We start from the raw sequence: 12,623 nt of genomic DNA on the forward strand, positions 1-12,623 counted from the left end.
GTAAGGACGTTATTTCACTGCATAGCTTAGTGTCATATGCAAAGACAGAAATTGTACTTTTAATTCCAGACTCTATATCGGGGTAAGCAACCTCAGCCCTCCAGCTGTTTTAAAACTACTAGTCCCATGAGACATTGCAAGACTCTAACAATCACAGGGCATGACTCCTAGAGACAGAGGCATGATGGGATTTGTAGTTTCACCACAGCTGAAGGGCCAAGGTTGCCTACCCCTGCACTATATCATTTCTAAAGGTATTAAAAAGTAAGGGTCCCAACACTGAACCATGGGGTACACCACTGATAACCTTAGACCATTCAGAGTAAGAGTCATTAACCACTACTCTCTGAATCCTGTCTTTTAGCCAGTTTTCTATGCATTTTTCCATGATCTTTCCAAGCCTATAGACTTTACACCTTACACATGTGCCATGTGTGGGGAACTGTGTCAAACACTTTTGCAAAATCCAAGTATACCACATCCACAGCCACCCACCTGTCCAAGGTTTTACTTACCTCATAAAAAGAAATCAGGTTTGTTTGATACTTTCTGTCTTTCATGAATCCATGCTTATTGCTTAAAATGTCTTCTCAATGTCAAGTGCCACCAAGATTCTAGAACTGGATGCAGTCCGGGGTAGGTGTAAATGAGTGAAAACCCAACGGATATTGATATCTGTGGGCTTCCCAGATATAAAACCTGTTTGATCTATGCTGAATAGGTCAGTAATAATTTTCATCAATCTAGTGGCCAAAATCTTAGCCAAAATCTTAAGATCATAGTTTAACAAAGAAATGGGCCTGTAGGAGGCACATTGGGAGTTATCCTTTCCTGGTTTGGGAATCAAGACAATATGGGCCTGATACATAGAGAGGGGTAGCGTCATCTTTTCCCTAAGACTCAGAATACAAACTGTGTAGTTTGGGTGCTAGGGTAGAGGCATATATGCTGTACCATTCCTCTGGGATAACATCTGAAACTGGTGTTTTTTGTTTTTTCTACTGGGGAATGAGTGAATAGCTGCTTCAATTTCATCTACTGTAATGGGTTTGTCAAGAAGCTTTACTTCGTGAAAGAGTGAAGGAGTCTAGGGTACTGAGTAACTCCTGTGTGACGTCTACAAATGGACCCGGGACTGCTGAATATAACTGGCCAAAAGAATTAGTGAATCAGTGTAGGATGATAGCGGGGTCAGATGTTACAGTATCATCTGTACAACGTATGTTTGAGACTACCGTTTGAAACCTGTTCACCACCAGATTAGCCAACATCTTCCCATTCTTGTCCCCTGACTCAAACACTCTGCCAGCCACAAAGCGAACCCTGTCTCTATTTCCAAAAAGTAACAGCATCTTTCTAATGTCTAATGTTAACCAAAAAGGAGAGTTCTTGTAGTGGGAGTAGGAGAATCTTAGCTTCAGAGAGAAAGCTTTGAATGACTTCAGTGCTACTGCTATGAATTTTGAGGTGAATTTCTCCACATTTAACACAGGTATAGAAGTCAGTGACTGCTTGTTTGAAAGCTCATTACTGCTTGTTAGAAATATGTAAATACCCAAATGTCTATAGTCTGCCCACATCTTCACTTTTAGATTTGTTGTGAGGGATCAGCAAGTATAAAGTTTTGCTTTCAAGCATTCTAAAGCTGGTAATTAATAATTACAGGCATCATCATGCCTGGACCAATGTAACTATGTATATGACATACTTGGCCAGTGCTGCTGGAAGCTTGAAAACACTGGAGTCGACACCGCTAGTCAAGTGATCTTTACTTGCTTCTGGTTCCCGTGCCTGATGCCTTGCGTATACAGGAGATCAGTTGATCAGTATGGACGCCATTCACAGAATGACTTCCATTTTCTAAAAGAATGCAAACAAAACATTCTCTGATTGGTCTAGGTGGACACCTCGTCCAATCAGAGATTGATTTGCATGCAAATCATTCTCTGAATGGCTTCTGTGCTGGTTGGCTGACCTCCTGTGTTCACAATGCAGGGGAGCATGACCCAGAAGCAAGAGGAGATCATAGCCATCACTACCTCAGAGATTTCCAGCTTCCAGGGGCATTGGCCAGGCATATCATTAGCTGGACCAATGTATCTACAGTATGTGTAACATCCTGGTGCCTGGATTCTTGTTCTTTGAGATCATCCAGTCATTACATCTTCCCAATGGATATCTGTTGCAAATAGCTGTTTTTAGCTCTGTTTTAAAAATTCAGGCTAGGTCTAAAGTGACTGTACTGAAATACTTGGGCTTCCATTGTTGACCTCTCTTTCTGGGATAGTTACTTGGCTGTCTCTTGGTTCAATCACCAACCTGGACTAAGAAGGTATTGATGCCAGGGGGTCAGATTGCATTTTCAGATGGAGAAATAGGCAATGGCAGCCCCTCCAGTACTTCTCTAAAATGGATTTCACTCAAGTTTATTACTAGGATAATCTCTTCTAAAAGCTTTCATTCTGTTTTTTTTTTAATTAATTTTTAGTTTATATTTTGGATTAATATAGCTTATTTCTTCCAGGACCTCCCTGCGCCTCTTACAGATGAATTACCTAAACTAGAGCGTAAAGTTGAACTTGAGGGTCCTGGATCAGAAGTGGACAGTATGAAGATCGCCTGGCGTTACCAGAATTTGCCAAAAGTGGAGGTTATGTTTGTTTGTTTTATTCATATAAAAAAAAATGAAAACGAATATAGCCACCACATCTAAGGACTGTCAAGCTACAATGTATTTCATTTTTGTTTTATATAGGTTATTATTATTTTTACTATACAGGATTTATATAGCGCCAACAGTTTACGCAGCACTTTTTCACTATAAAAGGGAGACAATACAGTTATAATACAATAAAATACAAGAGGATTAAGAGGGCCCTGTTAAGAAGAGCTTACAATCTAATAGGTTGATGCAGGTGTTACAAAAGGTTATAACTGTGGGGAGTGAGCTGATGGAAGTTGTAAAAGATTATCTGGAGATGTGATAAGCTTCCCTGAAGAGATGAGTTTTCAAGGATCACCTGAAGGTAGCAAGAGTAGGGGGTAGCCGGACAGGTTGAGGTAATGCATGCTTTATTACTAAAGATGTTTGTCATTGGTCAACAGGACAAATAGAGAGGCTAAATCTGCTCCTCAGGGACATAGGTCATATATATGTGTATTTTATTGGCTTATTTATCCATTTTCTTGATGTTTATCGTTTATATTTTCCATTGAAATCACTAGTCCATATATGGCTTATGGGATCAGATGTATGATTGGCAGACAGAAGTTACAGAATCCATACATTATTTGCTCCAGGGTTGAACTCTTGACCAGAAACCTTAAATAACTGTTTGAGAAGATGGTAGTGCTACTACAAGGTGAAGTTGGGATTGACAAGAGCCAGTGAGAGGTCAGCTCCGGGCAATGAAGATGGGGACAAACCTGTGGTATGGTTAGTTGATATGCACTCAGGTGAGGTGATACAGAGTTCATCTTCTACGTACGTTAAGCTTCAGGTAACATTTGGATTTGTATGAGCTGACAGCAGGGAGGCTGCTGGTAACTTAAAACTGTTTGGTGTAGGAAAGGTCAATCTAGTTTGCATGGAGGTTAAAACATGAGTTCCTTGGTAACAAGGAGGATAATTAAAGGAATTTCACAGTCATACTGCATACTTTAAAACATTTTAATGTGTAGATGACTCAGTATTTTCACAAATTAAACTTTGAAATTAACCTGTTAGGTGATCAGACAGTAAGTAGTGACAAAATACAAGTTTTCAAAGCTTGTAGCTTAGGCTTTGGCTTCCAGCTGACTAATAACTATGCCCTGGTCGTTGCTAGTCAACAGCTCAAAATGAAAAACTTCACTGTCCATGGAGACTACCACAGACAACTGCTGAATAAAGGGACTTTGTTCTGGGTGGGTAGGGCTTAGCGCTGACTCAGCCAGAAGTTGAATTGTATGTATAGTTTGGGTCTAGGATCTGTGGGGTTAACAGACACACATAAAACTACTCAAGGATTAGTTGACATATCTCCACACACAACAGAGTACCTGTATTTTGACACTATTGTCAGCCAGAAGATGACACACTGTATATAGTACGGGTTTTGGGATCTGTGGGGTCACCAGACTCACCAAAAATAGTTGAGGTTTAACAGACCTACTTGAAGTAAACTTTTAAAGTAAACTTGCAATTTCCTCATTTTACTGAATGGTTATCATGTTGGCAAAGCAGGCCATTACATACAGTGCTGTGAAAAAGTAATTGCCCACTAAACCTAATAATTGATTGTTCTATCCTTGGCAGCAACAACTGAAATCAAGCATTTGCGATAACTGTCCATGAGTCTTTCACATTCCTGTGGAGGAATTTTGGTCCACTCTTCAGCAGAATTGTTGTAATTCAGCCACATTGGATGGTTTTCGAGAATGAACATCCCGTAAAAGGTCATGCTGCAGCATCTTAATCGGATTTAAGTCCGGACTTTGACTAGGCCACTCCAAAACCTTAATTTCATTTTTTTTTTTTGCCACACAGATGGGGACTTGCTGGTGTCTTTCAGATCATTGTCCCGTTGCATAGCCCAAGTGCGCTTGAGCTTGAGGTCTCAAAACTGATGGGCAGACATTCTCCTTCACTATTTTCTGGTAGAGCACAGAATTTATGGTTCCATCAATTATGGCAAGTCGTCCAGGTCCTGAAGCTGCAAAGCAGCCCCAGACCATCACACTACCACCATGTTTGATTGTTGCTAGGGCTGCAACTAACGATTATTTTCATAATCGATTAGTTGGCCAATTATTGTTTTGATTAATTGATTAATCAGATAATAACCTTAAAGTGTGGTGTATAATTTAATATGTAAAGTTTAAAAAAAGGCAATTTATTATTAAAAATCTATATGCAATGGTAAATATAGATAACCAACTATATGGTTAGGGTGGAAAATCTCTTATCCACTCTGAGAATAACAGACAGAAGAGATATAAATGTATATACTATTGGAGGTTGAATCAGGAATATATCATCAGACTCAGAAATCAATTTTTTTATTTAGACCCCTTTCACACTGGGGCACATGTAATGTGCCCTTTTCCCATGTGCCCTGCCCTCATGTAATATGCCCTACCTCCTTGAAATGTGCCCTGCTCCCACGTAATGTGCCTTGCCCTCATGTAATATGCCCTGCCTCCTTGAAATGTGCCCTGTCCTCGTGTAGTGTGCCCTGCTCCCACTTAATGTGGCTTGCCTCCGTGTAAAAGTTTACTTTAAATGTAATTGTAATGCCTTCTATTACCTCCAGTCTATCAGCCTTCACTTCCTCTGGGTTCAGATGCTGGTCTTCCCTGCACAGTCTTTAAAGTATTTTTTTTTAAAACAACAAACATGTTATACTTACCTGCTCTGTGTAATGGTTTTACACAGAGCAGCGCCAATTCTTCTCTTCTGGGGTCCCCCACTGATGCTTCTGGCTCATCCTGCCTTCAGAGTGCCCCAATAGCAAGCTGCAAATTATAGTATAGTTTGCCCCTATAGTAAGGTAAAAAAAAGTTCTGCCTTTAGACACAATTACTTCCTGCCCAGGACTACATGTTCCAGGAGGCATTGCTCCTCACACATTCACATTTGCAAGTTCTCAGGCAATTAATGACATCTGTGGATGGTGTACTGAGCTGTGATTAGTTGTTTCAGCCCTAATTGTTGATATGTTTTTTTTTTTTTTTTTTATGAAATGCTGTATTCTTTTTATGCCAGATGTAACAGGACACACACCTTCCAAAAAGTTCAACTTTTGTTTCATCAGTCCACAGAATATTTGCCCAAAAGTCTTGTGGATAATCAATATGTTTTTTGGCAAATATGAGACAAGCCTTTGTGCTCTTTTTGGTTAGCAGTGGCTTTCACCTTGGAACTCTCCCATGGATGCCATTTTTGCCCAGTCTTTCTTATTGTTGAATCATAAACACTGACCTTACCTGAGGCAAGTGAGGCCTGCAGTTTTTTAGATTATGTTCTGTTTTTTTAATTTTTTATGACCTCCTTGTGCTCTTATGCCCTGTACACACGAGCGGAATATCCGACACAAAAGTCAGACGGGAGCTTTTCATCGTATATTCCGATCGTGCGTATGCCTCATCGTCGAAAATTCTGAAGGTCCTAGAAAGAGAACATGTTCTAAATATTTCTGACGGAACTAATTCCTATTGGGAAAACCGCTCGTCTGTATGTTGTTCTGATGTACCAAAAACGACGCATTCTCTGAAGCAAGTACGAGACGGAAGCTACTGGCTATTGAACTTCCTTTTTCTAGTCCCGTTGTACGTGTTGTACGTCACCGCGCTCTTGACGGTCGGACTTTAGTGTGATCATGTGTAGGCAAGACAGTTTCAGCAGAATTTCACCTGAACTCGGAAAAACCTTCAGAGTTTATTCTGATGGGAAAACTGGTCGTGTGTACAGGGCATAAGAGTAATCTTTGTAGGCCGGCCACTCCTGGGAAGGTTCCCCATTTGTGAATAATGGCTCTCACCGTTGGCTTTGTAACCATTTCCAGACTGATACATGTCAATTACTTTGTTTCTTATCTGTTCTTGAATTGATTGCAGCATGATGTGTTGCTTTTTGAGATCTTTTAGGTATGCTTCACTTTGTCAGAGAGCTTTTATTTAAGACCCCTTTCACAACGAGGTCGTTTTCAGGTGTTTTAGTGCTAGAAAAGCACCTAAAAACGTTGTTTTCACACTCAGACGGTGTGCTTGCTGGACATTAGAAAAAGAACTGCAAGCAGCATTTTTGGGGCAGGTTTGGAGCGCTGTAAAAAGCGCTCCAAAAATGCCCCTGCCCACTGAAATTAATGGGCAGCGCTTCTGAAGCGCCTTAAAATCGATTTGAAAGTGCCACAAAACAGGCGTTTTTTTCAATTCTTTAACCACTTGAGATCCGCGCTATAGTAAAATGACGTCTACAGCGCGGATCTCAATTTCCGGGACTACGTCTATTGACGTCGTCCCCTTTAAGAGTTTCCCGCGCGCTCCCGGGAGCGCGCATCGGGGAAAATCTGTGTTGGCCGTGTCCGCTGGACACAGCCAATCACAGATCGCTGTAAACGGCCAATCACAGCGGCCGTTTACAGCGCGATCGCCTCCTCCAATGGGTGATGATCTCAAATGTAAACAAATGAGATCATCACCCATTGCCGAATGTGTCTCCTCACACAGCGATAGCGTGTGAGGAGACAGCAAACCGTGAGTGAGCTTCTCTGCATTGTCAGTGAAAAAAAAAAGTGCCAGTAACACTTCTAAACCCTGCCAGTGCCCAGATCTACCCTGCCAGTGCCCAGATCTACCCCGCCTGTGCCCACCTGTGTCCACCTGTGGCCACCTGTGCACCGCCAGTGCCCATCTGTGCACCACCAGTGCCCATCTGTGCACCGCCAGTGCCCGCCAGTGCCAATCAGTGCCCATCTGTACCAATCGGTGCCCATCTGTGCCTCAGCAGTGCCCATCTGTGCCGCCTAAGCAGTGCCCATCTGTGCCGCCTAAGCAGTGCCCATCTGTGCCACCTCAGCAGTGCACATCTGTGCCGCCTCAGCAGTGCCCATCTGTGCCGCCTCAGCAGTGCCCATCTGTGCCCATCTGCTGCCTTATCAGTGCACATCCGTGCAATAAATCAGTGCACATCTGTGCCGACCTATCAGTGCCCATCTGCCGACTCAGCAGTGCCCATCTGTGCCGACTCAGCAGTGCCCATCTCTGCCGCCTCAGCCGTGCCCATCTGCCGCCTCAGCAGTGCCCATCTGCCGCCTCAGCAGTGCCCATCTGCCGCCTCATCAGTGCACATCCGTGCAATAAATCAGTGCACATCCGTGCAATAAAACAGTGCACATCTGTGCCGACCCATCAGTGCCCATCTGCCGCCTCAGCAGTGCCCATCTGTGCCGCCTCAGCAGTGCCCATCTGTGCCGCCTCAGCAGTGCCCATCTGCCGCCTCAGCAGTGCCCATCTGCCGCCTCATCAGTGCACATCCGTGCAACAAATCTGCACATCTGTGCAATAAATCAGTGCACATCTGTGCCGACCCATCAGTGTCCATTTGTGCCACCTCAAAAGCGCCCATCTGTGCCACCTCAAAAGCGCCCATCTGTGCCACCTCATCAGTGCCCATCAGTGCTACAATGGCTAAACACGTCTTTTCCGCTGAGGAGGCGTACCAAATTATTTCCGCGGCCGACGAGAGCAACGGGGAGCTCTCCTCTTCCGATTCCTTTTCGGATTCGGATTCTGAAGACGTAACTTATGAGCTAGTCCTCAGCAGTGAAACACTGACTGATGAATCCGAGGAGGAAGATATCTGGCCCAGTAAGCGAAGGCGTTCTAGTGAGGCAGTGCCGTCCACCAGCACCGCAATGCCGTCCACCAGCACCGCAGTGCCCCAGCAAGAAAGGCCAAGTACCAGTGGGGTGTCATCTCAGCCCCAAAGGGTTAGGAGCCATGCTGGCCTTCCCTATGCCCTTCAGAACCCCTTGTGGCTTCCTCCTAATTCAGGAGAGGCCAATGTTCCCCCTTTCACCGCCCAGCCAGGAGTCCAGGTGGACACGGAGAATTTTAGCCCCATCGATTTTTTTAATTTAATTTTTACGGAGGACATGTTGGCGTCAATTGTGGCCCAGTGCAACCTGTATGCACAACAATTTATTTTTCAAAATCCGACCTCCTATTATGCCCGTCCCTACGAATGGAGAGACCTAACGGTGGAGGAGTTCAAGCTTTTTTTAGGCCTCACATTTAATATGGGACTCAACAAAAAAAAACAATTACGTACCTACTGGTCAACCCACCCCCTCCACCACTCACCGCTCTTCTCCGCGGTAATGCCCAGAACCAGATATCAGAGGATCCTGAGGTTCTTACATTTCAGTGACAATTCCCAATGCCTTCCACGAAATGATCCAAATTATGACCGCCTTTACAAAATTCGACCAATACTAAATTATTTTTCTGAAATATTCCCCAAATTGTTTACCCCGGACCAACACATATGTGTGGATGAGTCCCTTATTAAATTTAGTGGCAGGCTTAGGATGAAGCAATTTATGCCCAGCAAAAGGGCCCGCTATGGGGTGAAGGTCTACAAATTATGTGACCGAGCCACAGGGTACACATATTCCTTCAAGGTGTACGAAGGGAAGGACACCCAGCTACAGCCCCCTAATTGTCCGGACTATTTGGGATCCAGCGGAAAAATTGTTTGGGACCTCATATACCCCCTACTGGATAAAGGCTACCACCTGTATGTAGATAACTTCTACACATCTCTGCCCCTGTTCCACAACCTTCACCGGAAGAAGACGCCAGCATGTGGCACTATAAAAAAGAACCGGAAGGGCTTTCCTCAAAGTCTGGTGAACAAGAAGCTGCGGAAAGGAGAAACCGCAAGTCTAAGAAACAAGGAGGTTCTGGCAGTGAAGTGGAGGGACAGAAGAGATGTGTACATGTTATCTTCTATCCACAACGATACCTTCGTGGAAATCCCCAGAAGGAATGGCCCCGTAAAGAAACCCAAATGTATTTCCGAGTATAATTTGTTCATGGGAGGAGTCGACTTCAACGACCAAATGATGGAACCATATCTGGTCTCAAGACGGACATATCATTGGTACAAAAAAGTAGCAATTTATTTTTTTCAATTGGCCATTTACAATTCATATGTAATTTACAGCAACGCCACCCAAAACCCCAAACGTTTCTTTGGCTACCAGGAGGAAGTTTTCACAGCCCTTATTTTCCCAAACGGCCCACCAGAAAATATCAGATCAGACGTTGTTAGTCGACTCTCCGAGCGCCACTTTCCGGATAAAATTCCCCCCACACCAACAGGCAAAAGACGCCAAAAAAGATGTAAGGTGTGCACCAAAGCAGGAGTCAGAAGAGACACATCTTATTATTGTGCACAATGTCCTTCCCAACCAGGCCTCTGCATAGGCAACTGTTTTCGGCGTTACCATACTTCAATAAATTTTTAGTGAAGTATGGTAAACATAATCCTCAGTTCCTGCCTTCATACACCTTCACACCCCTTATGCCACTGCCTGCTTTGTAACTGACCCTGGCTTGTTATTTGACCACTCTTATGCCTGCCGATTCTGTACATACCTCTGCCTGATCTGGAACTGACCCTGGACTGTTATTCGACCACGCTTCCGTCTAACGATTCTGTATATATCTCTGCCTGATCTGGAACTGACCTTGGACTGTTTGACCACGATATTTGCCTGCCTCTTGGACTGATCTTGTATTCTGCAACTGGACTAGTGGGATTCAACACGGGGTCTCACATATGTGAGGGGCTCCAGTATAGTTTTTCTGGAAGAAGAAAACAATTTTCTTTGTTTTCTTATTCCTAGATTAGGGTCTGGAGACTCGGAGGCTTCAAAGAGATTTGGGAGGGAGAAGCCTCTACCCCTATCCCCATTCTGTCCTGAACGAGGCTCTACTTCTGTCTGCTGCCTGTAGGACTTACTGCCATCATGCCGCACTGACCACACCACAAGGACCTGCCTACTACCAGGACCAATATTTTTGGCACTGCTGACATCTCTGCACTACCCCTGGACTGTAATATGGACAGTATCCCTGCCTGCTGCCTGAAAAACTGTGTTCGCTGTTGCTGACCAAGTCCCTGCCTGCTGCCTGGACCAGTGATATCCTCCTGTGGACAACTGCGCTTCTAAAACCACAGGTAATCTTTTCTTTACCCTTTGCTCAGCATAATGTATTTGGGGGTGTAATTCTTGGTATGTGCAGGCTATGTGTCCCTGGAACGCCGACGGTGTTTCTTGCATGTTGCGCCTCTGTATTTGGTCAGGCTGTGTAAAAGTCTCACACATGTGGTATCGTTATACTCAGGAGGAGTAGTAGAACGTATTTTGGGGTGTTATTTTTGCTATGTAAATGCTATGCGTTGGAAATATCTTATAAACGGACAACTTTGTGTAAAAAAAAAATGCGTTTTCATTTTTTTCCACATTTTCCGAAAACTTCTGGAAAAAAATGAACCATTGAAAAGACTCATTATGCCTCATAGATTATACGTTGGGGTGTTAGCTTTCCAAAATGGGGTCATTTTCTGGACGTTTCCATTGCCCTGGTGTTCCAGGGCCTTCAAAACTGTAATAGGTGATTGAGAAATGAAATGTGTAATTTATGCTCCTAGAATGCCTGAAGGTGCTACTTCAAAATTAGGCCTCTGTATGTGGTCAGGCTGTGTAAAAGTCTCACACATTTGGTATCGTTATACTCAGGAGGAGTAGTAGAACGTATTTTGGGGTGTTATTTTTGCTATGTAAATGCTATGCGTTGGGAATATCTTATAAACGGACAACTTTGTGTAAAAAAAAAATGCGTTTTCATTTTTTTCCACATTTTCCGAAAACTTCTGGAAAAAAATGAACCATTGAAAAGACTCATTATGCCTCATAGATTATACGTTGGGGTGTTAGCTTTCCAAAATGGGGTCATTTTCTGGACGTTTCCATTGCCCTGGTGTTCCAGGGCCTTCAAAACTGTAATAGGTGATTGAGAAATGAAATGTGTAATTTATGCTCTTAGAATGCCTGAAGGTGCTACTTCAAAATTAGGCCTCTGTATGTGGTCAGGCTGTGTAAAAGTCTCACACATTTGGTATCGTTATATTCAGGAGGAGTAGTAGAACGTATTTTGGGGTGTTATTTTTGCTATGTAAATGCTATGCATTGGAAATATCTTATAAACGGACAACTTTGTGTAAAAAAAAATGCGTTTTCATTTTTTTCCACATTTTCCGAAAACTTCTGGAAAAAAATGAACCATTGAAAAGACTCATTATGCCTCATAGATTATACGTTGGGGTGTTAGCTTTCCAAAATGGGGTCATTTTCTGGACGTTTCCATTGCCCTGGTGTTCCAGGGCCTTCAAAACTGTAATAGGTGGTTGAGAAATGAAATGTGTAATTTATGCTCCTAGAATGCCTGAAGGTGCTACTTCAAAATTAGGCCTCTGTATGTGGTCAGGCTGTGTAAAAGTCTCACACATGTGGTATCGTTATACTCAGGAGGAGTAGCAGAATGTATTTTGGGGTGTTATTTGTGGTATGCACATTCCGTGTGGGAGAAATAAGCTATTACAATTTTTGCTATTACAAATTTTGTGAAAAAAAAAAAACGTAATTTTGCAAAGAATTATGGGAAAAAATGACAACTTAAAATAACTAACCATGCCTCTTACTAAATACATTGGAATGTCTACTTTCCAAAAAGGGTTCATTTGGGGGGCATTTGTACTTTCCTGGCTTGTTAGGGTCTCAAGAATGGAGATAGGCCTTAGTACATCAGATGTGATCTTTTTTTGCAAATCTTTATGATTTGCACCATAGCTTGTAGACTCTATAAATTTCACACAGATCATATAATATGCAAAAATTTGGGTTATTTTTACCAAAGATGTGTAGTAGTATAAATTGTGGCCAAAATTTATGAAGACAAATTGCTAATTTGCTAAATTTTGTCACAGAAACGAACAAAAATTCATTTTTTTTCAAAATTTTCGGTCTTTTTTCATTTATAGCGCAGAAAATAAAAAAACCGAGAGGTGATCA

The 12,623-nt window shown here is 42.8% G+C and overlaps 1 protein-coding gene across 2 annotated transcripts in view; it reads left to right on the forward strand.

The window, feature by feature from the left end:
* Positions 1-12,623, forward strand: part of ELP4 (elongator acetyltransferase complex subunit 4) — a 522,158-nt gene that overhangs the window by 130,415 nt on the left and 379,120 nt on the right. For both annotated transcript variants that reach the window (XM_077460872.1, XM_077460873.1), the window contains exon 4: positions 2,525-2,650. In XM_077460872.1, the coding sequence (XP_077316998.1) occupies positions 2,525-2,650 (126 nt within the window). The remainder of the gene's footprint in view (positions 1-2,524; positions 2,651-12,623) is intronic.

Source organism: Lithobates pipiens, unplaced genomic scaffold (genome assembly GCF_037356315.1).
Source record: "Lithobates pipiens isolate NorthernLeopardFrog02 unplaced genomic scaffold, aLitPip1_a1.2 Scaffold_10, whole genome shotgun sequence".
Classification (NCBI taxonomy): domain Eukaryota; kingdom Metazoa; phylum Chordata; class Amphibia; order Anura; family Ranidae; genus Lithobates; species Lithobates pipiens.